General features: G+C 39.7%; 2 protein-coding genes across 4 annotated transcripts; one reads left to right on the top strand and one right to left on the bottom strand.

Moving 5' to 3' along the window:
* Positions 1-3,001: 3,001 nt before the first annotated feature.
* LOC117298850 (glutamate-rich protein 6-like) lies at positions 3,002-19,158 on the bottom strand. 3 transcript variants are annotated; one of them, XM_033782198.1, is made up of 15 exons: positions 19,073-19,158; positions 17,498-18,043; positions 16,799-16,928; positions 15,929-16,101; positions 15,321-15,499; positions 14,194-14,469; positions 13,325-13,547; positions 10,961-10,966; positions 10,032-10,058; positions 8,113-8,270; positions 7,555-7,652; positions 6,504-6,659; positions 5,395-5,623; positions 4,447-4,526; positions 3,002-3,519 (listed from the first exon to the last, which is right to left on the bottom strand). In XM_033782198.1, exons 2-15 carry the CDS (start codon positions 18,021-18,023, stop codon positions 3,336-3,338), a joined length of 2,445 nt encoding a protein of 814 aa, XP_033638089.1. In that variant the 5' UTR covers positions 18,024-18,043; positions 19,073-19,158; the 3' UTR covers positions 3,002-3,335. The 3 variants fall into 3 exon arrangements, with proteins under 3 accessions (XP_033638089.1, XP_033638090.1, XP_033638091.1); XM_033782199.1 differs by lacking the exon at positions 10,032-10,058; XM_033782200.1 differs by lacking the exons at positions 10,032-10,058; positions 10,961-10,966.
* A 1,601-nt stretch (positions 19,159-20,759) lies between these two features.
* LOC117298220 (kelch-like protein 24) lies at positions 20,760-26,257 on the top strand. The gene is made up of 4 exons (XM_033781349.1): positions 20,760-20,972; positions 22,213-22,414; positions 22,777-24,651; positions 25,035-26,257. The coding sequence occupies exons 3-4, from the start codon at positions 22,969-22,971 to the stop codon at positions 25,935-25,937; spliced, it is 2,586 nt and encodes an 861-aa protein (XP_033637240.1). The 5' UTR covers positions 20,760-20,972; positions 22,213-22,414; positions 22,777-22,968; the 3' UTR covers positions 25,938-26,257.
* Positions 26,258-26,290: the final 33 nt, after the last annotated feature.

Here is a 26,290-nt window from a genome sequence, read left to right as displayed (position 1 = left end):
AAAATATATATCTCAACATTTAAGCTGTATCCGTAGCCCCAGTTCAGAACCAGCATTTCTTTATGAAATGACAGTTTCCATTTTACTTTTGAAACAACGCTTTGTTAACTTGAAAGCTTTGACTCAAGTTGTTAATGCCCAAGGCCCCGAGATGTAAACTTGACTGGCTTAGGTTTGTTCTTCTTTCATCTCATGCATATTGAAAATTTTCCTAAATATTCATGTCACGTACTCATTTCATATTAAATCAAAATCTGTTTATCTTCTTCTTGGACATGATATCTCCACCCCGTCTCCCATATCCAGCCCCTCCTTGCCACCTCCCACTCCGTCCGCTGCCTCATGAATATGATGTTGAACTTTTTTCTTTGCATTTAAAAAAAAAACCAAATAAATAATCTTGTTTGTTTGTGGATACAATGAAGCCAAAAATGAACACTATTCGACGCTGTTTTTGTTTTAAGTATGTTTTGAAGCAGACTTGGAGTGCGTTTTCGCGACCCCAACCAAAAACTGTTTCGGTTGTTGGTCGTTGGTTCTGCTGTTCAGACTGAACGATAACCGAGTTGTGAGCTCGGTTACCGTTTCGGTTATGACGTCAGTAACAGTTTTTGGTTGGGGTCGCCAAAACGCACTCCTGATGAACCCTTGTCACACAGACCCCAAAGCCCTTTGATTGGGTCGGGGAGCTGTATTTGAAGAAAAAAAATGTTTCAAAATACAAAAAAAGAAACACAAACAAAACAAATACCAATTGCAACTTCATTAACAAGAAATGGCATACATGAAAACGAATATTTCTTTTTGCCAAACAAATACCAAATACTTTGAAGACCACTCTTGTTCAATTACCCCATTTACAAGGAGCTCAATTTGCGAGCAAACACACCCTACTGTGTGGAAGTTTAGGTAAGAAGTACTGGCCAGCTTCTTTTCTTGGAACGTCACAATAGAATGAAGCACCTCTAGCTGGACCAATCCACTTCTAACTTTCGTTGAACGTGAAGCTTTTTCTGTCTTTAAAAAGGTTAATTAAATCTCAACCTATCAGCCCTGATAATCTCTGGACAAACGATATGACAAATATACATTGTATCCCGGGGGGAATACAACGTGATGAATTCATTCAGTGTCAGATTTCAAGGTGTTTATTCCATGTGTAACCTCTATTATCTTCCTTTGTTGGCTTTGAAATAAACCTCTTATTTTAGCCGAACACACGGAAAGGCCAAAACAAAATGCATTGAAAGCGGAAGCAAGGCCAAAACACACGTAACATGGAAACCTCATATTTCTCATTTCGATATAAATGCGACTTTAGTTGATCGCTTCTGAACAAACAACTCAAGTTTTTAAATACATTTACATGACATCACCTGCTTACAAAAAAAGTGTGGACAGTAGGCCTTATATTAGCATAACCTTTGCTGTTAAACACTTTAACAACAGCAACTAAGTTATCAGGGCTGGATTCCATGAAAGTTACAAATCCGGAAAAGGATAAAGCCCACTTAATTTTATCGGAGGACACATTTTTAGAACAGTAAAGAAGCTCCCTCTACCTCACTTCAAATAATATCTCCAGATTTTGTCATGATAGGGAAAAAGTCTTAATCTCTGTAATGGAAGTTTTACATCTTTATAAGAAAAATCTGAAGCCCCATGGGGCTCGATGAAAAAAAAACCCTGAAATCACAAGCCTGTCATTTTTATTGAATTATGAACACAAAAAAACGCCCCCAACATGAGTCAGGATAAGATATTCAATGCCAGATGTAATATTTGTATTCTTTGTCTCGACCAAGCAACATCTAAACCACTAACTAATCAAATGACAATGGACAATGCATTTTGGATTTTATTTTTCCCTACTACCCTGTGTATTCTGATGTCATTTAAAGGCACTGAACACAGTTTGGTTATTGTCAAAGACCAGTCTTCTCACTTGGTGTATCCCAACATATGCATAAAATAACAAACCTGTAAAAACTTAGACGCATTGGTCATCAAAGTTGCATAAGAATAGTGAAAGAAACAACGCCCTTGTTGCACAAACTTGTGTGCTTTCAGGTGCCTAAAAAGGGGTTCAGGCCTGAAGTCTTTTAATATTTGAGTGAGAAATTACCTCTTTCTCAAAAACTACATTACTTCAGAGGGAGATGTTTCTCAAAATGTTGTATACTATCAACAGCTCTCTATTGCTCATAACCAGGTAAGTTTTTATGCTAACAATTATTTTGAGTAATTCCCAATAGTGTCCGGGGCCTTTAACCACTCACACAGACAATGCACATTTGTCTGTCCTTCGTTCCTGGGTTTTCTGATGTTCCTTAAGTGCCAGCGAAGTGGAAAAATGCATCAAGAATGTCCACTAAAAGTCTGGCTTTGTTTCTGGCGTATCTTAATTCAATAAAAATAAATAAAAAGTCGCAATGACAAAAGGAAAAATCGCGAGATATTGGTGGTACAATGCTTATCACAAATGTCATAGAAACATATAAGTAGCTTATTTGATTTGTTTTCTATGTTCGTTTCTTTCTGCTTAAGAAGGGAAGCTGTGAAGAACTCGTTTCAAGTTTTTTATTTAATTATAGTAATTTGTCAAAGCTTAAATATTGGTTGTTTGTTTGTTTGTTTTTATTTGACAATCTAAACAGAATTCTTTAAAATACAACAAAATATTATCTGCTCTCAAGCACTGAAGAAACTTGCTAAGCAGGTCATAGGTCATTTTTCTTTACAAATATGTACAAAAACTTACAACTTGTTACCGTTTATTCCATCGCGCACTCTCATGATGGATCAAGAATATAAAATTGTCTTTAAATTGATGTAGTCTTCAAACAAATTATGTTTTCCCTTTGTACTGACACCAAAGGTGGCTATCTTGGGCCCAGTTTCATGAGGCTGCTAAGCAGACAATTCTGCTTAGCGAATTTATTGGCTAAGCAAGAATTGACAGCGGTACCCGTCACAGCAATGGTAACTGTATGGTGTTCTATTAATGCAAAGCAAAAGTTTGTTGTGCTAAGCAAGTTTTTTTGGCTTACAGGCTTTATGAAATTGGGCCACGTTTGTCATTTTGTGGTATGCCATTTTGGGAGCCAGAATGCATTTATATAAATATACGGTATGCGTTGAAATGCACGGACGTCGCCTAAAATTCGTATCGCACAGCAAAAAAATGGGGAAAATGACTCCCAAAATGGTGCATGCACAAGACTATAGGTGAATTGAGTCAACTGTCTCTTTGAAATCCAGTTTGAAGAGATTTTACCTCAATACAAAAATGCGTGTACAAAACAAAATTTCCTGATAATTTGTCATAACCGTGGTTAATTGACCGTGACAACGGGGGCGACGTCCTTTCCTCTACTCGTCACGTATTTCATGCTCCGTCGCGTCTTGAGCTGCTCGTTGCGTAGAATCTCGTTCTTGAGTTTTAACGATGGAGGAAGGTTGTCCAGTTTAGGGGACTTGGAGAATTTCATCTGGTTCTGGATCTTGTCAAATATCAATCTGTAAGATAAAAGAAGTAAATAATAATAATAATAGTGAATGGTATTTCAAAAAGTATCACCCGCTCTAACGAAGTACAGTTTAACTTTTACTTTTAATAGTCAGGAACCATGATTTTTTTTTTACGTTTCTTATAAAACACAGAAGAATTTGTCACGTTATATATTGTCGGGATCCCGACAAAAACTAATTTTTAGCACTTTATTTCACTGCTACGTATAGTTGGCGGACTTTTTCGAGCAATGGCTCAAATGAAAGCTTGTAACTTTCTCTACCCCCATCAAAATACCTATTGCATTTTAAATCAACATTTTTGGGTCAAATCGGCCAAAAATCTGACATAGCATCTTTTTCATTCATTCATTCATTTTTATTTAAAAAAACAAATGGCAGCACGAAGCTGAATAATGTGGCATTACAAAATAACAATATTGATAAAAATTGCAGAGATAAAATACACAAAAATTGCACCACCGCGGGGTACAAAGGAACATTATATAAGAAGACGACAATAAGTCAAAATAAATATCAGATAAACCCCTAAAAGACACTTAAAAAAATGCAGTGTGTTGGGGGAACCCTCTTACACATTAAAACCCCATCTTTAAGACCAGTGCCTGACATGCTCCTAATTCTCTCGATAATATTTTTCAGCAAGTTATCCAAGCAATAAAAACCTTTCAACTGCACAGGTTGTTTATGGTTGCTTCACAGAACTGTGTAAATGCATTCACCAAGATACAAATTATTGTTGGCTGGCATAGTTTATCCATCATTCCAAACCACAGTCGACAGTACTGAATCGTACGGAAAGTTTTCTTAAAATTACACTGATCAGCAGTTTTAAATACTACAAAAATCTGGGTTTTTTTTTCTGGCTACAATATATAAATAGACTCGGGGGGGGGGGGGGGGGGGGGTACTCACTCTACATATGCTTTGACCTCTGACATGTAAAGGGCGTGGTCATCGATAGGCTCTTCTGGTATTAACTGTGGTGCTACAAGCTGTGAACAGAAAAACAAAAACAATTCATTATATTTTATTTTACCCATGAGTCAACTGCAGTTGATTTAATAAAGAGTCAAGATTGATCTTCAGCTGAGCACCAATCTTAGTTGCTATGCAAAGTGTGATGTCACAATGCGGTAACACCATGTATGTATCTACTTGCTGGATAGGTTATGTATTTTAGAGAACTTGTCTTTCTTCATATTCTATTACCGCAAAGTAAATTTTGGGGATTTGGGAGGATTTGGGAGACTTCTCAGTTCTGAAAAGAACTGTCCTGCTTTTGCACTATTACCTGAGCAGGAAGGTAGAAAATCGACAACTGCTTTCGCCTAGTGGATCGAGGGGAACTCTCGTTGTTAACTGCACTACCGAGGAGCCAGTTCTTTTTAGTTGGTCTCAACGTTTCGACAAGCTTTCTTTAGTCATCGTCAAGAGATACACACATGGTGTTATTGCAAACCTAATATATATTGATACCTCACCATGCAATGCCTCACCATGCAATGCCTCACCATGCAATGCCTCACCATGCAATGCCTCACCATGCAATGCCTCAAATCCCATACACTTTATTTACAATACTAAACATAGGATTCGAACTGCCTCTAGCTACCGGTCAATCTCTGTGGTCTAGTTGGTAAGACGCTGCTCTAGAAGTGCAAAGGTCGTGGGTTTGAATCCCTCCCGAGTAATATTATGCCTGTGTCTTTAGTTCACATAACTCACGAAAGCACTTTCATGTAGTAATATGCTGTGCTAACACACATCTGTGTATGGGTAAAAAACCAAGTTAATACTCTTTATCCCCGATGAAAATTTAACAACTATTAAGAATTTTTATACAAACTTTGTCAACCTTACCTTTAACTTTACTCCGACATTAAACCGGAGAGTCTGTGTGTGGCAGTTGAAAGACAAGAATACCTGCTCCTGTGCCATGCAGCGGACGCTGAAGTGTTTATTAATGGCGAAGCAGATGGGCTGGAAGGGCGGGGCATGGACGTGGGTCACTTGGTCCTTCCAGCTCCATCTCTTCTTGACCGCACCCTTGGGATCGGTGAAGATGCCGCCGTACTGGTTAAGATTTAACCTGGAGTATGGGAGTTGAGTGGAAGAAAAAGAAACATTCAGCTTCAACTCAATTAAAGGCACTGGACACAATTGTTAATCTGCCTCAATTCAATTTATTTATTTATTTAATTATTTATTTATTTTATCACAATTTACAAGTAAAAAGTGAAAAGAAATTTCCCTGTGTGTTTTCCCCCTCCCCAATCCTTCTCTAAAAGGCACTGGACACTATTGGTAATTACTAAAAAATAATTGTTAGCATCGAAACCACACTCGTCAACGAGCAATGGAGCCCGCTGTTGATGGTATAAAACATTGTCAGAAACAGCTCCCTCTGAAATAGTATAGTTTTTGAGAAAGAGATAAATTCTCAATCAAATATTAAAAGAGGTCAGGCCCGAGGCCCATCTGAAAGCACATAAGTTTGTGCAACAAGGGCGTTTTTTTCTCTTCATTCTCTTGCAACTTTGATGACAAATTGAGGCAAAGTTTTCACAGATTTGTTTTTAAATGTTGGGATACACCACGTGAGAAAACTGGTCGTTGACTAAGAGTTGCTAAGAGTTAGGACTAGTCTTATCTTGAGTTAGGACGAGTTACTCGTCCTAACTTAGGACTAGCCTTAAGTTTTTAAAATCTCCTAGGAATAGTCCTAAGTTAAGGACTAGTCATAACTCTTTGTGAAATCGACCCCTGTGCGTTTAAGAGCACAGGACGTATGGCTATGATGTTTCTGAAGTGTCAAGACAGGGACTTGAACCCACACTTGACCACCAAAAGGTGGCTTTTTAAGTTCCACTTCTGCCAGACAGTTGTTCTAGCAACTTCATTTTTCAACTTTTGAGCGTCAATACAAACTCTTTTAGTGTGACCAAAAACTATAGGGTCTTGTTTTATACCTGATATTGCCGTTGGAGTGGTAACACGTGGTGCAGCCACTGGGTTCAAACATGCCCAGCATTGGGGCATTATTGGGAAAGTCTTCATACAGTAGATACGTGTACTTCCCCTTCTCCGTCGATGTTATGAGGATGGATGTGTTACCAGATGGGTAACTGTCAGAGAAGTTAAGGAATAATATATTATAACAGTTGGGTACTAGACCCAATTTCATAAAGCTGTTAAGCAGAAAACACTGCTGGACAAATTTCTTTGCTAAGCAAAAGGAAGCAAGTTTCATCTACAGGTTAGAAATTACACAAGCAAACGAGGGTGCTATTTCAGGCTATCAGACCAACTATGATCTCAGAGTTTTAGAATGTCCATTTTGTTTGTGAACTCACAATATATTCTATAAATATTGTTAAGTGCAAAGTTGGAACGCCTGTTTGTAAATTTTACAGCAAATGAGGGTGCTATTTCAGGCTATCAGACCAACTATGATCTCAGAATTTTAGAATGTCCATTTTGTTTGTGAACTCACAATATATTCTATAAATATTGTTAAGTGCAAAGTTGAAACGCCTGTTTGTAAATTTTACAGCAAATGTGTCCACTTTTTTTCTAAGTTCTTTCTTATTTTTAAACATCTATTATATCGCTGCGGTACCCGCTGCCAAAACATAGGATTCGAACTGCCTCTAGCTACCGGGCAACCTCGGTAGTCTAGTTGGTAAGACACTGCTCTAGAATTGCAAGGGTCGTGGGTTCGAATCCCACCCGAGTAACAGGCCTGTGATATTTTTTCACAGGACTCGGGAAAGTGCTTAGTATACAGTGCTAACACACATCGGTGTTTGGGTAAAAACCAAAAATTAATATTCTTTCTTATTTGTCTCAAAAAAACTTGTTTTTACAAGATGTAGGCTATTCCAAATTACAAAGACGAATTGACAAGAGTTGGGTTTGAACATGCAACCACTGTGGGATTAACGTGCCGAGGAAGTAGCCTATCAAGAATGTTTTTTTAACGATTGTAACAATCAAAATAAACTAATTTGTCAAGGATACAACACGTTGCCTGTGCCATCAGGAAACATAATCATCAAGACTTTGCCATCTTCGTAGAATTTCTTGACGATCTTAGGGTCTTGGATGCCTTGTTTTGTCTGAAACAGAAGTAAAGGATAACAATTTAGTGAAGATATGTTGGAAAATCCTTACCAACCTATAAAGCGCCATAAATCGGTCATGATCTTAAAGGCCCGGTCCCACTGCAGCGATAACGAGAACGATAACGAGAACGACGCAAAGAGTTTGCGTTCTATTGGTTGAATGCTCCACGCAGAATAGGCACACACTCATTTAACCAATAGACTGCGTTCTCTTGGCGTTGTTATCGTCATCGTTCTCGTTATTGATGCAGTGGGACCGGGCCTTCAGACCTTGGAAAAATAAAAAAGTATATAGCAAGGCTAGAAAACAATTAGAAAAACCAAAACTACAAAAAAAGCTAGGAAAACTAGGAAAAGTAGAAAACTATATTGCAAGCCTAGAAACAAAACTAAGAAAACCTACTCTACAGAAAAATTAGGAAAACTCCTTACAAGCATAGCAATTCTTACATACCTGCGACATTATAGGTGGGGGGAGTGTAGGTTCAGGCTCGAAGACCTGAGGGGAACCCCCATCATCATTATCAGGGGTCGCAGGTCGGATTGTCCATCCCTCATCAAGACACTTCTGGGATGACAACTGGTAGTTGATGGTCTTCATCTGTCTGGCAACTAAATTCAGTGATAACATCATCGTTAGTTTTGTTACTTTGCATTAATTAAAGTAAAATGTGTAAAAAAAAAAAAAATAAAAAAAAAAAATAACACCAACAGGCAAAGTTGGGAACTGCCTCCATGCCTCTGGTCGTTGCCTAAATGCCTCTGATTAATGCGTTCATGCCCCTGGTCATTGCCTCCATGCCCTTGGTCATTGCCTCGATGCCCCTGGTCACCTCCTTTGTGCATAGATTTAATGTCTCAGATAAACTTTAAAATGTCATCAAATATGTGCCCTTCTACAGGGAAAAATTACCCTGCCCTTTATAGAACAAAGTATCAAGTCTTTTAGTGGATACCTCAACCAAATAACCTCAGATAATCAGAAAAAAAATTAAATGAAAATTCCCCAACTTATAATCAGACCATGTGCAATTATTTACGGTACGTCTATATTCATGCTAAACAGACATGCTTATCAATGCAATACTTCGGCTAACAAAACACTATCATGCAATATTTGTTGTATCCTTGTCATAATCAGCCCACACACCAATGACATTGCCAACAAAGCAAATCCAGTGCACCAGACAACTCAGCAATGATGGCATATTCAAGGAAAGCGCAGCAAAATTTGACCCTAACCAAAACAATACATGCACTTCTACTCTTTCATGCCCAAACCAACAAGTTGCCAGATTTCACCCTAAATAGTTCACCAACCAAAAATAATAACGTTCCATTTTTATACAACTAGCAATGCAAAGATGACTCCGGAAACACTCTACTGACATGCACTTCTACTCCTTCGTGGCCAAACTAAATTACCTAACATCTGTTGCCCAACAGACAATCATCTCACAGAACAGCATAAACTATTGCATCAAGCTTTACATGCTCAAGGACGTTTTAAACAGACATCCCCCTCCCCTCCCCTCCCCCGAATTGAGGATCTCAAATAAAATCAAAGGAGACGCTTTTAACTCTGAATAACTCGGCCTGATACTTCACGGAGGCAACAAAGGGGATTGCCTTCATGCCCCCTGGTAAGTGCCTTTTCAAGCCCTTAAAATGACCCAGTAGTAATTTATAATAGATGTTAAATTTGCATCGGGGATAAAGAATATTAATTTTGGTTTTTACCCATACACCGATGTGTGTTAGCACTGTATACTCAGTACTTTCCCGAGTCCTGTGAAAAAATATCACAGGCATGTTACTCGGGTGGGATTCGAACCCACGACCCTTGCAATTCTAGAGCAGTGTCTTACCAACTAGACTACCGAGGTTGCCCGGCAGCTAGAGGCAGTTCGAATCCTATGTTTTGGCAGCGGGTACCGCAACGATATAATAGATGTTAAATTTGCATCGGGGATAAAGAATTAATTTAAAGTAATAGTAATTTAAGTATCCGTGAAACTTGTCTCTAAAAGAAATTTAGAACTTTTAAAAGTTTGTTACACAATTTAACAAAGTGCAAAGTGCACACATGACATGCACACGTACAAAATGCACTGCGAACAAAAATTGTAAAACTCTTTCAGACATTTGCTGCTAACAATCTGTGTCCTTAACCAAACTGGTGACATGGTGAAAAATTTGAATAAGCAATGAGCAAAAAATTGAACGAGCAGCACAAAAAACAATGAGCAAAATGCCAGCCAAACACAAGCGTCAACAAAATTCTTGGTAGGTGTGAGAATAAAATAATTTCAAAAACCACAATGTGAGCGGGTGCAATGCGTGGAAAAACGTTCCACGTGCGATTTCTCTAACCTCCGTCTAAGACCTCCAATCGGTGGGCTGCACCAGTTGTTACGAGAGCAGAAATAAATTCAACGAGAATACAAAATTGAATTAATTAATGATGATTAATTTGTTACAAATTTAATCCTCCTTGGGGACCAGTGAATAATTTATAAATTAATAATTATTGTAAGAACTGTTAAATCTAATCAATAAATATGCATGAACAGGTATTGAAACCTCATCGGTTTTTAACGTGCTGATTTATGCATATTTACCAATCAAAATTGATGCCTAATCCAAAAGCACGCCTCAAAATCTCAAGTGTTTGTCTGGTTTATCAAACGACAGAGTTTTTCATGAGTCTGAAGGAAACAAATTTTAGTGATGATCACGAGATTTATGTGCATTTCCAACCAATTGACAGCTTCGCCCTTTGAAACACGAACTGAATGTTTCTCATGTACAACTAGAGTAGTTGATGAGTGGCACAAAGTAAGCGGAGAATGGTGATCGTAAACACAAAGTTCAGTGGTAAGCAGCTGCTAAGCACACAAATTTGCTTAGCATGAAATTTCTTCCTTGATAAAAACAGGATTACCAACCAAATTTCAATTTGTTGCATATTGCTTGTTATACTGGCATTCAGCTGTTGTTTGCTTATCCTGAAAATCACATGGAAATTTGGTTGGTAGTCCTGTTTTTAACAAGGAAGAAATTTCATGCTTAGCAAATTTTTGTGCTTAGCAGCACTATGAAATACGGCCCTGATCAGCTGAAAAATTGCATGCTGTGAAGGCACACGCTTTGTACACAAGTTTGGAAACTTGTTTGTTCTGTAGCTCTCGACAATGTTGATGAAAATGCAAGTTGTTTGTTTCCAATGGCCGGAATAAACTTGATACAAATCTTGCTGTGTGCTTTCGGAAGAGACTTTGCACTAATTAGTGGATACCTACCTTGTACTAATGTAGTGATGTGCATTTTATATCCAGTAGATTGGTGCAATGCATTGAAGTTAAAGGAATATCAGCAGAGGGAGTCGGCACAGTGCAAGGAATGGCAGCATCCGTGCATCAGCCAATGAGGAAGCAGGGAATGTGAGGTTGAAATCATTAATATGATGGGGGTGATATATTTTTGTGGGGCGAGAACACCGGGAGGGGCAATAAAAACCGGCGGGGTAAAAAACAAGGGTTAAGCACGCATAATTAGTTGCATCACACTTGGAATTATACATGTCGGAAGCAAAACCATTCAGCAGAACTGTGTTTTTTTGCTTATGATGAGTTAACAGAAAAACATTGGAAAATAGAAGTAACACTCAAAGACAACTAGTCACATAAAAACTGTATAATCTTTCATAGCAACAACAACTATTTAATGGGGGCTCTCTCCCTAATGTAAGCAAAGAATAAGAGCTTACGGAAGCATGGAATTCCGATCCTACATGACGCGTCTTTCACAGTATAGCAGGGAAATTTTGCCTGTGCGCATGCGTACTTCACGTTGCTAGGCATTCTTCGCTTATGCACAGCTAGCGCAGAAATTCAGCGCTTCCACAGTAAGGTACGATCAGTGATCGCAAGTGCAGAATTCGGCGATAAGCAGAGCCATGAAATTGGGCCCAGATGTAAGTAGTTATTGCTACAAAAGCTTATGCCGTTTTCATGTAATAAGTTAGTCTTTAAGTTCTACTGCAACCTTCCTTATTTTATCTATCAGACTAACTAAGTTATTTTTTATTATAAGGAAAATATTGCACAAGTTCAAGCAAGTAGCAAACAAGATGAATCAACATTCCAAATCTTTGTTCAAAATTGTTTAAAACTGCCCACCTTTTGTTACTTTTAGTTTATCTTTTGCTTCCAACATATTTTTTTTATCAAACTGTCAACACAAAACCAAACAATGAAACAAAAATGCAAGGCCTGGATAATCATTCAAAGAAGGACCAGGCCAATTTCCATAACACCCCCGATTATGAGGTAAATTTAAAGACGAACGAAGGCCAAGAAAGGGGAAAGAGTGGTAATGGCCACAAAACACTCTCCACCCTTTTGAACTGGTTAGTACAATTATCAACACCAAAACTATATCATTACAGCAGTACAAAAAAAACTTTGTTGTGTGTAATCTCAAATTTGTATGTGGTTTTTATTAGTTACAAACTGAATTGTCAATTCATTTCAGCAAAAAAGAATTGTTAAAGTTATTTGTGTATTTCTTGAATATACAATCAATCTCTGCAATGCTTCAACCCTTTTGAATTTCAGTTGCTTGTTTGTCAAGATTCTGCAATTGTAGAGTTTTTAGAGCAGCAAAGAGTGAACCCACACAAAACTTTCCACACACACTAGCTACTACTGTGTCTTTCAACTATGCATGCACAACAATTTGAATACGATAATTTGTAATCGTTTTTAGGAATTCACAGCAAAAACAAAACATGCAAATCCATTAAAAATGCACTTGAAATGTTTATGTTGTTAGTAGTCATGTATGGATGAATAATGCTTGATATTCAAGCATATCAGGGAATTATTTTGTCCAGCAATTTCGCATAGCAAAATATATCGACGGGAGAGTTTTGCACATACTGGTTGACTGCTAATAATAATGAGAAGCAAATGATGATTTTTGAGCAGCAACTGAGTTTTTTTTTAGTAGCATTTTGCTAGGCTATAATACATACAAGGTAAATCCTCACTGTAATTGTTGCTTTGCCTTTTCAAAAAGAGATGACAAGTCAGTATTCACTTCCTGTAACCGTAATCTGTTCTTACAAAATGAAACTATTACAGGCATGCCTGATACTTTATGAAGGCAACAGAGACAATTGGCTTCATTGCCCCTGGTCATTGCTTTGGTGCCCTTTGAAATGTTCCAACAGAATTTTACATTTCCCTCACAGAGGTGCCCTTCGCTGATATGGGGGAAAATGCCCCAACCTGGATTGTGTGAATTTTTAAATTCCTTCCCCTTTTTATCGACAAAGCACGACGTTGACTTGACTAATGTTGGATAGAGCATGTAACTTGTAACCAAGAAAAACAAAAAATAAAATGGACTTAGCAGTTGGATACTTCTCAATAACTAAAATGACCTCTGGTTTAAATGCTAAAAAATAGTTGTCCATGTAAAAATAGTTGTCCACGCAAAGTTCGAAACAATTTATTTTGTATGAGCAGATCACATGCTATTATAGCCATTCAGACTATCACATGATCACACCCGATCACATGACCACACCCTAACATGATCACACCATAACATGATCACATGATCACACCACAACACCAAACACCAAGCACCATACATACATGCATAGAAGTTTGCCTGGTTGGCTCCGGCAGCCCTCTGTCTCGCCACCTCTCTGTCACGCATTCTCTGGGCGGCGCGCTCCTTTGCGGCTCGACGGGCCTGCTTGCTGCCGTACGGAGCGTGAGGTTGGATGTCGATCATTTCATCCACGGAGTAGCTTTCCTCGGGGCTGTGCGTAAGGGTGAACTCCACGAGGTTCTGGTAGTCTGTGCAACAGTAAATCTGGTGGGGAGGAAAGAATTATGATAGACATAATGTTAATTTGTCACTCAGAAATTTACACAAGGCACAACATAGAGCTGCTTCAGAAACAGAAGTAGCTAAGCACAACAAATTTATGCTTACCAAATGTGGTAATCAGCCAAATGTCATATTTAAGTACTATCTGTGACTGCTATCCTCCTTTTTTTGCAGTAGAAGAATTTATTTAAGCAATATTTTCTGCTAAAGCAGTTCTATAAATTTGGGCCCTGTGTTCAAAACAGACGCTTGGCAAAACAGTACTTAACACTTGAAAATAAAAACACACTTTGAAATTCAGACTTTAAAACAGCCAAGAAACACTAGCTGTGTCCTGTATTTTTGTTTTTAATAAGCCTTTCGCAACCTAAATGTATATGTATGGCAAAACGGAAGTAAGTGATGATAATCAGGTCTATGGACCACAGTTAACTATTTTTGTAAATAAAAAAATACTTTCAGATGGGCTAGGAGAAACAAAAAAACAATATTGTCTTGTTTCATTGAATTGGCTGAATAAATAATAATAACAATAATAACAATCACATTATAACTTTTTTCCACATATCAAGTGAAATAAAGATTCATTTCCAAATATAATCAAGTATTTAAATTTGATTTAAATTACCTCATCTGGTGTCATCGTCTGAACCATCTCAGGGGTCGGGAACACTTTCAAATCCTGCTGACAAAACTCGCAAACCCCTCCCATGTCGTCTAGATCGGCGGATGAGAAGCTGTCGAACCTCGGGATGCCCGTATCGGCCGTGCTGCCCCGCTGACCCACATCATCGGGGTAGGCTCCCGACCTGTCGGATTCACGTTGGTACTGGATGATGCGGGGAGGTCCGATGCTTGGGATGAGGGTGTCGGTTGGGAGCGGTGCAACTTCATCGTCAGAGTACTTGAAAATAAAAATGAAAAATTAATTGCAATTTTTCTGCAAAGTTTATCATTCAGGAACTCTCACGTCAATTTGTGATATTGTTGGTCTCAGGGACCATTGAGTACAATGTGACATTTTCTGGATATTATCACTGATCAGGGTTATTATCAATTTTATTTATTGTTTTTTTTACCCATACACCGATATGTGTAGACTACCGAGGTTGCCCGGTAGCTAGAGGCAGTTCGAATCCTACGTTTTGGCAGCGGGTATCGCAACGATTATAAGAGATGTTAAATTTGCATCAGGATAAAGAATATTAATTTTTTTTTTTTTTACCCATACACCGATATGTGTTAGCACTGTATACTCAGTACTTTCCAGAGTCCTGTGAAGAAATATCACACGCATGCTACTCGAGTGGGATTCGAACCCATGACCCTTGCAATTCTAGAGCAGTGTCTCACCAACTAGACTACCGAGGTTGCCCGGTAGCTAGAGGCAGTTCGAATCGTACATTCTCTTCACCTAGGAGAATAAATAGGTACCTGTAAGGGTTGAGGTTGATAATGTGTTTGAAAAAGCGTTTGGAGCGCCACGGCAGCTCAGGGGCTGTATACTCCCCAGGGAGCTAAGAATGTTCAACGGAATGTTATTGGTTCAAAGACCAGCCATCGATTTCAACAAAATCTTTCTAACTTAGGATTAATCTTAAGACTTAGGGCGAGTTAAGTTATATACTTATAAAAGTTAGGACGCATTAATCCTAGCGTTTCGTTTTTCAGCTGCAGGGCATTAATGTTAAGCCCATTGATACGTTATTGTACAACATGCCATATAAGAAGTAATTAATATTATTATTTTCTTACCTCTGACTCAGAAGGACTTTCCTCATTGTCAAGCTCATCCCCTACACTATCCGTTCGGGATTTTCTACGTCCGTTATTCCTAGCATCTGAAACTTCCGACATGTAACTGACGCTCCCCTGAGAGCCTTTACGAGGCCTTATTTTTTGTGTCTTGTTCTTATCGCCGTTCTGGAGATCTTCTGAAATCAAAAATAAATAAGATAGTTTAGTTTCTGGACCTTATCTCTTGCCAGGGGCAGGCTTTGAATTTTGTTCTTGAAGGTGCTTAGCAATTTTCCTCTGGAAAGGAGCACTTCTATGTTGGAATATTTAAATTTGTTTTGGAGCCTTGCAAAGGGCACCAAGGCAAACGCTGAGGGTGTCATGGGTTATTTTGAGGCCTGCAGGGTTGGGAGAGAGGTAGGACCTACCGAGCAGGCAGGTACGGATGACTTGAATTAGTGTACGAAACCTTCAACCAACCTACTCTCTCAAAATGTTTTATACTATCAATAGCTCTCCATTGCTTATTACCAAGTAAGTTTTAATGCTTACAATTATTTTGAGTAGTTACAAATAGTGTCCGGTGCCTTTTTGAAAAACTATAAAGAGTGAAACAGGGTTCGAACCTTCAGCCTTTCCTGCTAGCGACATGCTCTCTAACCAGCTCCATTCTGTCTCTGTAGCGATGGAGACACCAATTCGCTCTGTACCGTCTGGATTCTTACGTCGGATAACTTCTCGGTCTGCAGGTGACTTGGTCGATTTGCGGCTAGCCTTCTCCGGGGACAGTGACGGGGTTCTTCAAAACATATTAATAAACACATTTTTGTTGAATATACATTTTGAATTGATTTTTCTTGGAAATATTAAACATATGAAATATCTTACCACAAAAATTCTAAATCATTTATGTCATTAAATTATGAAACAAGTTGCCACCAAAACTCTAAATCATTGTGTGATTAGCTTGTAAATTTTGCCAAGAGTAGAATACATTTTTCCTTAAAAAAAAAGGTCATTTTGTAGGCGATCTACCTGTAGAGTTATTTTTTATTTTGGGTACACTTCTCTTCAGCCAACGGTAAAAAGGGTACCTGTGAGGACTTTGGTAACACAGGCTGTATACTCCCAAGGGAGCTGAGATGGTTTCACAAAATAAAATAAACGGCCCAGTGACCAAGTGACCTGGGCCCAATTTCATAAAGCTGTTAATCTGAAAAATACTGCTTAGCAAATTTGTTTGGCGAGCGAAAAAGAGTGGGGCACAAGTTGCATTAATGTAAATATTATGGAATTTTGGCTGATAACCAGTTTCTGTTAAGCAACAGTTTTCTGGGCTTGGTAAGCTTTTGTGCTTAAACCTGCTGTGAAATTGGGCCATGGGGTTATGATAGTTGAAGCGCATGATCATTCCTTTACAACTGCGCAATAAAGAGTCATTAATATTATTATTATTAAGGAGAACCAGTGAGCAGAAATTAGTCTTAAGAACTCACTTTGTGTCTGACTCATCCTTGAAGGAAACTGAGCGCTCAGATCTCGTCACACTCTCCGCAGTTCTCAGCGATCGTTCTGAGTCATCGTTCAATGTTCGCTCTCTTCTGTAACTCAGTATCGTAGGTTGACCTATCACAACAATAAAGCCAGAAATCATGAATACAAAATCCCGATGAGCGATAAATGAAACAATGACTGATCTTTCATTTTCCATCCCTTGGTTTTTCTGAGTGCTTTCTGCCTCTCTCTCTCTTTTCATTTCTTTCCACTGCTTCTGGTACACCAGTTTACATAAGTATAAAAGTTGTGTTGTCATTATCTTTTGAGAAAGACTCTGAAATTGCCTTTATACATTGGACAGGTGAAAAGGACACTATGGCCCTGGGGGAAAGGGGCACGGCAAACTTAGCCGTAATGTTTGGTTATTTTCAAGGGGCATTGTGGCCACTTGAAGGGCAATGACAGCAATGGCTGTCTTGGCCGCAGTGAAATTCCAGCCCTGCAGTACATGCGGTTCTTGAATTTATAAATTTCATAATAATTTTCATTTTTGAATTTCCCCATATACAAAGATGTATTTTACATTAAGCACTGTAAACTCAGTGCTTTCCTGAATTCTTTGAACAAAATCACAGGCATATTTTTTCGTGTGGGATTCCAACCCACAACAAAATAAAAAGAAAAGTTATGCTTCTTACTTGATCTGGAGTTTAATTCTGGTCTGTCACCATTACTAATTGTTTTATCGTCAGTAGACGTTGAACCATTCTTTCCGTCTTGCTCCTCCTCCTCGCTCCTCTCGACTCCAATCGGTGGTAGAGGCTTACTGCTTCCAGTTCGTAGAAACTCCCCACTCAACCCAGAGGGGTTGTTTATGCGCGTTTGGCTGCTTGGTCGAGAACTGGGAACACTTCTTAAGCCACCAGCCGAGTCTACTCTAACAGGTGACCCTCGACCAGTCTTGACTGGTCCGAGAGGGGAAGCTGTCCTTGCAGAGTCTTGAACCGATCTCAGAACTACTGGACTACCACTTCGTTCTGACGCTTCTTCAAAGAGTCTTAGGTTTTCTACGGTGAGGCTCGAGCTAGGTCGTTGGACTGGGCTGGATGGTCCGGGAATCTCTCCGATATTCTCCGAGTCATCTGGTGAGGGACCATCAAGATCCTCAGATGACATGGAATCTTGACGATTGAGGCCGTCCATTGGTGTTTGTCCTCTACTCATTCTTCATATGAGAGCTGCATCTAACAAATAATATGCAAACAAATGTTATACTTCATGTAGGTTAAGTCGCTGGGTTTCCTTTTTTCGCTAGAATTTAAATATTCTGTCATTACGTTTACGGGTCTGTTTGATTTGAGTGTGTGTTTGTTTTTTGTTTTACTTGATTCACAAACTTTGAAGAGTATATATACACCAGTGTTCTCACTCTGGTCTCCTGCAAAGTGTGGCAATCGTGACCCTTCATCCCCCGGGATAATGGGTTACAAAATTATCACAACTTAAATAATTACAAACAGTAAAGTTTTCCTATCTGGCTGCCACTTTTTCATTCATTTTAAGAAATAAAGTTTCCGGAAAAGTTTCCGTATGGCGCCACCACCTTATCATTCGAAATGAAATAATAGTATTTTATTTACCTCAATGAGATATCCCTTTTTGTAAAAAATGAGTGAAACAGTGGTGGGAAAAGTTTCCGTATGGCGCCACCACTTTTTTATTCGATATGAAATAATAAAATAGTATCTAATTTAAAATTAAATACCTCAATGAGATATCCCTTTTTCAAAAAATGAGTGAAAAAGTGGTGGCGCCATAAGGGTGGCGCCATACGGAAAGTTATCCAAATTTTCTTCTCAAGATTCAAGATTTATGATGGATTTTTTGTAACAAAATAATGGAGTTAAACTTAAAAAGTTGCAGACGGACACAGAAATGTTCCCAAAGTATATTATTAGAATGAAAAAAACGTCGCTTGTCGACCTCAAATTGTGTTACTTGATTCCCTTTTTAATTGAGTACACAACACCATACGTTTATAAATTTGAGTCCACTTGTCAACTTCCCTGCCCAAAGCGGCTCCAACTGGCTGAGCGCCGCTGTCTCTGTTCGGCGAAGCACGACCTTCAAACTTCTACCAAAAACTTCTCAGTTTTAATCTATTTTTCGACCCTAACTAAATGTGTTATTATTACCTCCCCTTATCAGCACCATCTATTTAAAAATAAAATATAATACTACAATGATCGAACAAAATAAAGGAATAAACTTACCAAAGATCTACCGATGAATATTGGAGAGATTTAGAGCCAACGTTCGTTACACTTTTTACTGTCTGCACACAACGTTCAATCCTACACATCCGCCATTACTGTTTATGTCGTGGTGATGGTGATAGTAGTCACGTGACTCAAATCGCAAGTACATACAGACTATTCCATTACTATTTATGGGGGTATCAAAATACATCACACAGACTTTTGAAATTCAATGCTATTAATTATGTTCGCATGAACATCGAGATACATAGATTGAAATAACTGAATTCACTCAAAAATATTACAGTAAAAAGTTTCCAACTTGTTCTTGTTAATTATTTTGATTTGTTTTATACCATGCTTTATTTATATAAAAAAAAAAAAAAATTGAAAAATTATTAGTAATTAAAAAAATAATGGGTGAAAATAATTCACCCATTTTCCTGAGTGTTTTTAACCTGGGCCAACTTCCATAATAGCCTGTAAGCACAAAATCTTGCTTAGCACAGAAAATCCTGCTAAGCAGAAACAGAAACAGGGTGACCAGCCAACATTCCATGCAGTTTATTGTGTTGCCACCGCCGCGGCGCGCCGCGGCGGTGCCCTACTCAGTGTTTTGCTCAACAAATAATTTACTGAGCAGCATTCCCTGCTAAGCACTGATCTGAGCTTTCTGAAATTAGGCCAAGATAATTATCAACGAAACAGAATAATTTCTGTAATCGAAGTGTTGCCGATGTGTATTATCAATCATGTTTTTGTTTAGAATGATAATCATTCTAAAAAAACATGTGAAAAGTTGGTTATTAAAAAATAGTTTACCAATAAACAGTCATTTTACCCTAGGGTTTTTAACCTGGGCTCGACTCCATAGCACAAAATCTCGAATAGCACAGACAAAACCTTGCTTAGAAAGAAACAGGTTATTAAACAGACTTTAACTTCAAATCCAGAAAATTTATGCCATTGACCTCCCCCCAAAAAATCACATTTTTAAAATTTAGTAGCCTGCCGCGTGCATATGCAACTGTAAGTTTAGAAAGCAACTCAAGGCGTTTTCATACAGTATAAATAATTTCTAAAAATGAGATGCATTCGAGCACTACGTGAATTTTCTTCGAGAGCCCCTGCAGGCGTCACCCGACCGATTGTATTCTTTTGTCAATGCCTTCGTGGCGTAAACATGTCGTGGAGCGACTGGAACGGGAGACCACGCGCTTGAGTCTCGCCACTTGCGCCAGTGCGTGGTCTCCCGTTCCAGTCGCTTGGGATCGCGGCTCACCAAGCTACGAAGGCCTTAACAAAAGGCTAGACCGGGAGATGAGATTGTGTGTGATGGATGTTCCTCCTTTAGTTTCGGAATATTGTCCTCGAACTTTCGAAGAATCCAGCATACATCTTGAATAGCTCTTGGCTCTCTGAAGATGTACCTTAGGGAGGTCGACTTGGCTGCCTCCCAGATCCAATGGCGATGATACTGTGTTCGATACGGTGGCCATAGAAACCATGGTATAAGAAAGATCAGTGTGAAGGAAATGTGAAGTCTATTACTGTATGCCGTCAGAGTTTTGGCTCTTATAGGACACCGTAACTATACAAAGATGATGTTGATGTATATATAAGATGATGTAAGACAAGATGGTTTTGTACTGATGTCATGTTTACTCCTTGGCTTCGTCCCAGCATTGGTGGTGATGATAACCGCTCGCATCTTGAACTCCAACGAGGGACTTCGAGACAACTTCTCAGGGAACGTAAATGAAAAGCAGACATTCGTCGTCTCGACTGTGCCCTGCAAAGATCTTGAATTCTTGTATCTGTATCATTATAAGGATGTGAACTGCTAGTATTGAAGTTAACAATGTTACTTGTTTGTCAAGCAGTAAGTTCGTGTTTCTAAAGGAAACAATGACAGGTAAGTAACTTTATGTAAATTGTTTTCTCTGGCGAGTTCATGAGACGTGTTTACATAATGACAGCAAAACGTGTTGAAGCTTTTTAATCCACACAGGCACCACCCAGTGGACCAGGGTAGTGATCCCCAGTGTTCCGAATGAAGCTAAGTTTTCTCGGATAAGTGCCCTATAGGAACCCCAAATAAAATGCAATTGAAGTGGTGGGATTACACAAATGCAGCTGTCTGTAAGTTTGTTTTTGCCATTTATTTTATACTCTTTATAGATAACAAATTTTCAAGATGGTTTAGTTATTATTGTGTAGACCAGCTTTCAAAACGTGCACGGTGATGTATCAAATTGGTTTGCGGTAACACCACGTTTTGCCAGATGAGATTTTGGTCCATATAGAGAGCTGTCTTGCTATACACTCTATGAGCTATTGGCTTTTAAATAATTGTGTTTTCATCACAGCAACGGACTATGAGAAGTCTAAATTGATGAAATGTACATGTAAAAAGTCACAAGGGCGTGATTTATTCGTTTTTAAACGGAATCCCATTATCCCCCCCAAAAAAACACGTTTTTTGTATTACCCTGCCCCCCCCCCCGAAAAAAAAAAATGCTCAGAGATCTTCGATCTCGCGTGCTTTCTCGCTTTGCGCGAGATTTCAGTTTTTTGTTTGTCATCTTCAGATGAAATTGTTTCAAAATTGGTTATTATTGTTTAGATCAGCTTTCAATAAATTATGTTTTCATCACAGCAACGGACTATGAGAAGTCTACGATGATGAAGTGTACGTGTAAAAAAATCACATGATCGTTGTCTGCTTATGAAGCAAGATGTGCTTTATAAACTTCAGATCAAGTTGTTTCAAGATGGTTTTGTTATTATTGTTTAGACCATAGATCACCACATCACCGGACTAGGAGAAGTCTATGATGATGAAGTGTACGTGTAAAAAGTCAACATCTCCTGCTCATAGATCAAGCTGCTGCAATTATTTCATAATCTTCAGATAAAAATTGTTTCAAGATGGTTTGTTGTTTAGATCATGGAGTTAGATCAGCTTTCAATAAATTGTGTTCTTACCACAGCAATGGACTAGGAGAAGTCTATGATGATGAGATGTACGTGTAAAAAGTCAACATCTTCCCATAGAGCAAGCTGCTGCAATTATTTCATAATCTTCAGTTAAAAATTGTTTCAAGATGGTTTATTGTTAGATCAGCTTTCAATAAATTGTGTTTTTATCACAGCAACGGACTAGGAGAAGTCTATGATGGGAAGATGTACGTGTAAAAAGTCAACATCTTCCCATAGAGCAAGCCGCTGCGTCACACACACCAAAGAGAAAGCTATGGTCACACACACTGCATGAAGAGAGGGATCCGTGCTGGAATGTGACTACGGAATGCCAATGGAATCGCAACCCTCCATGGAGTGACGTAGACTGGCCTGGTAAAATGTTTTATGTATACTACCATAATCTAATAACTACCATAGACATGTACAATGTATAAAGTATAATACGTAGATACATAGGATTATAAATGAAAGACTTTATTTATTTACATCTTGAATGAAAATTACACAAAGCTGAGCAAGGAATGGTACAGAAATTAACATGTACTATTGAAATACGAACCATATTGTGAGGTTTAAGTACTTTTACACCAGTCGAGCGAACTGAAAAGGGGGAGGCCCTCCTCCCTCCTTCAAAGAGGCAGGACGCTATATAATTTTTTGAATTGGCCTAACTTCGAATTCTTCTATCACGTATTTACGTCTAAGTGTTTTCCCCTCTCCATTAATCCATACAGCATAGCAACAAGTCACGATCACACCACTGACGAACTTTAAGCTGTACGACGGCATAGAAGCAGCTATAAAGAATCTTGAAATGATGTGAAAACATTTTTCAAGACGTTGACATTCCCAACGTGCGGACATCTGGGACTTCTGATGAGATTTTATTTCTTGACACGTCGGTAGATCTGAAATCTGAAATAACTATGGCAACGGCTTTTGATGATGATAGTTCTTCTATGATGGACATGGATTTGTGTGCAAACGAAGACGAGGAGAAAACGATGAAGGAAATGGATGACAAAGTTTGTTCTCTTGAAGGAGGTGCGAAAACAGCCGAAGAAACTTCAACCCAGTCTGTGTCTCGTTTCAATTCACACTGCGATAGGAGCAGCATCCCAAGCATCCTCGTGTCCGGAATTGATGAGTCTGATGACATGAACACCAAGCGTCCTGATGATACTAACACAATAACTACGTCTGGGGTTGATGAAACATGCACGAGCTCTGGGAACGATCACGACATCATTGAATGGTCAGTTATCCACCACCCACACTTGGCTGCCGAATTACTTGCTGTGCTGAGTGCCATGAGGGATGCTGGGGATATGACGGACGTCAAACTCAAAGCAGGTCCAAGCATTAGTACCACTGGGACGACAATTCCATGCCACATGGCAGTGGTTTGCGCTGGAAGTCCCCTACTGGCATCTGCCATACTTGAAGACTACGGTGACATCCATGAGAATAAACCGAGTTGCAGACAAATCCTCCACGTGCCGAAAGTGAAACCAGAGTTACTACAGCTGATCGTTGACTTCATCTACACGTCCAAACTGCAGATCACAACACACAACGCCCAGGAGTTACTCCAGTTATGCTTTAACAAGATCCCCTTCCTTGGTAAATCGGTTGGGTTTGCTTGCAGTGAGTTTCTGGTCGGGCAGTTCTCATCCGAGACCGAGAGTGAGACTTCCTCCACAAGCGCCATAGCGTCCTCTGGTCTATCCACGGAAGACGAGACGCAATCATGCCAGTCGTCGACGCTCTCATCGGGCCAGGAAACATTCTTCCACGATCACAACTACCCGCTCGATATCCTTCACATGTTAAACGAGCAAAGACACAAAAACAAGTTCACTGATCTCATCTTGAAAATTGAAGGACAACCCTTCCCGTGCCACCGAGCTGTTTTAGTGGCGCTTAGCCCGTATTTTCGCGCCATGTTCTCATCATCGATGCGTGAAGTACGAGAAAAGACTGTCACACTGAGTGATTTGAAAGCTGACATCGTTTCCCGCCTTCTGGATTTCATCTACACGTGCAAACTGCGTATCAATGAGGAGACAGCCCAGATGATGTTGGAGACCGCCTGTTTTCTTCAGCTCACACCAGCCGTCAGTGCCTGTAGTCAATTCCTCAAGGAACACATGGTGACAGAGAACTGTCTTGGGATCCTCGGCTTCGCCAAGCTCTACAGCTGCTCACAGCTCTACGAAGACGCCATGGCCTGTGCTCTTCTTAATTTCAAAGAGGTCATCACCGACGAGGAGTTCTCAGAAATCCCCTATGACATCCTAGCGGCTTTCATCATGGATGACAGACTAAACGTTAAGACCGAGGAGACCGTCTTCGAGGCGGTCATGCAGTGGGCGAGAGTCGACATTGAACACCGGGTAGCCAAGTTGCCTCGCGTCCTAGCCCACGTTCGGCTACCCCTAATCGACCCAGTATACTTCAGAGACTTTGTGGAGACGGAACCACTTCTGACGGGGTGTCAACAATGTTGGGAACTTGTCACCACGGCGAAGAGATTGAGGGCGCTGTCTGGTAGAGGGCAGCATATCAATGATCCCAATTTGAAACTACGCTTTTCTATGACGACTCAGGTGAGCATTTATGATAGTGGTTGTCAATACCATCAGTTGGTTATCAGAGCCTGATTTCATTGAGCTGTTAAAGCAGAACATTTTGCTTAAAGATTTCTGCTTAGCTTGGCTTTCCCCCTTCATTGCATCTAAGTTGCTACGAAAGCTCACGCAGGCTTTTGTAACTAGTTAAGTTTTAAGTGCTACCACTATCTTCCTTGTTTGTACAGAATTCATAATATTTCCATCCACTATACCTGTGAATCAATATTCAAACCACCAACCAATTTAATGATAAGACCATAGAAGACAGTGAAAGCAGACATTATTTTGATAGTCTTTCTAAAACTTTCAAGTTCTGTGTCATATCTATGTCAATGTTCTTTTTCCCGCCGAACAATCAGGTAATAGTTATCATAGGTGGCTACGATGACAACCAGAAGTGGGTCCGTGACGTCAGATGTTTCAACCCACGCGATGAGTCTTGGCACGTCCTGGCGCAGTTCCCCGGTCGCAACCAGCGATTCGCCACTGCCGCCGTGGACAACGACATCTACGTGATCGGTGGCCAGGCTGATCATGGCGATAGCATGTCCGAGACGTTGTCTGACGTCTGGCGCTACGACTCCATCACAGACACGTGGAGTAAAGTTGCAGGCATGAACAAACCACGTCACGGGCATGGTATCGCCGTCGTGGACGGGAAGATCTACGTGGTGGGCGGGAAGGTCGGCTGGGCGAAGAAGTTCAACGACATCGAGAGGTACGATCCAGCATCCAACATCTGGGCCTGCGTGACGCGGGTCAAGGGAAGCTATCTAGAGAAACCTGTTGCAACATCCCATGAAGGGAAGCTATACGTCAATGGGTATTTCTTTCGGGATCCGGATATCATTCACTGCTACGATCCATATGATAACTCATGGACTCCTATGTACAGCTTTCAGCGTGTACATGGTGATGCAATCGAGACAGCCGTGGTGCTAGACGAGTACATCTACTTCTTGGTGTACCGTGGCTACGATAACTACGTTGTCATATTCAACCCGTCGACATGTGAGAGGGTAAAGGGTGGTTGCAAGATGCCGGACGGGAAGTATTTGTACTCGTATGGAGCAACCGTCTTAGGGGATAAGATCTTCGTTGCAGGGGGGAGTAAGCTGGACGCTAGCATTAATGTGCCTTACATACAATGTTATGACCCGGCGCTTGATGTGTGGGGCGTGGTGGCGACGATGCCACACCCACTTTCTGAACATGGGTGTGTCACTATCGAGAAATACATGCCGCCTTCAAACTCAACTTAAGACTTTGGCGCCATCATGCGGTGAAGTATTAAAGCGTTTTTTTATATATTATTTTCTCCCCGATGTTAGCTCACTGTTAACTTTACTCGATATTACAAGGTACTGTTTGTCAGACTACAAACGCCATAAACGCCATGAGAATAAAATAAAATAAACACCGTGTTCAAATTGTATGGCCATGCTGCAAAGTTTCTATAATAGTGCCTTGTATATTCGCTGGAATGACTTTCTATAAAGACTGTTGAAGAGTTTCAACATTAAAGGATTTAGGTACTTTTTGTAACACAAAACACAATGTCCACAGATTTATATTAAACTTACACCGTTTGAAGATAATGATAGTAGAAAACATA

The sequence above is a fragment of the Asterias rubens genome, chromosome 13 (genome assembly GCF_902459465.1).
Source record: "Asterias rubens chromosome 13, eAstRub1.3, whole genome shotgun sequence".
NCBI classification, from domain to species: Eukaryota; Metazoa; Echinodermata; class Asteroidea; order Forcipulatida; family Asteriidae; genus Asterias; species Asterias rubens.
The sequence above is the reverse complement of the archived record's forward strand: the minus strand, read 5'-3'. Positions and strand labels throughout refer to the sequence as shown.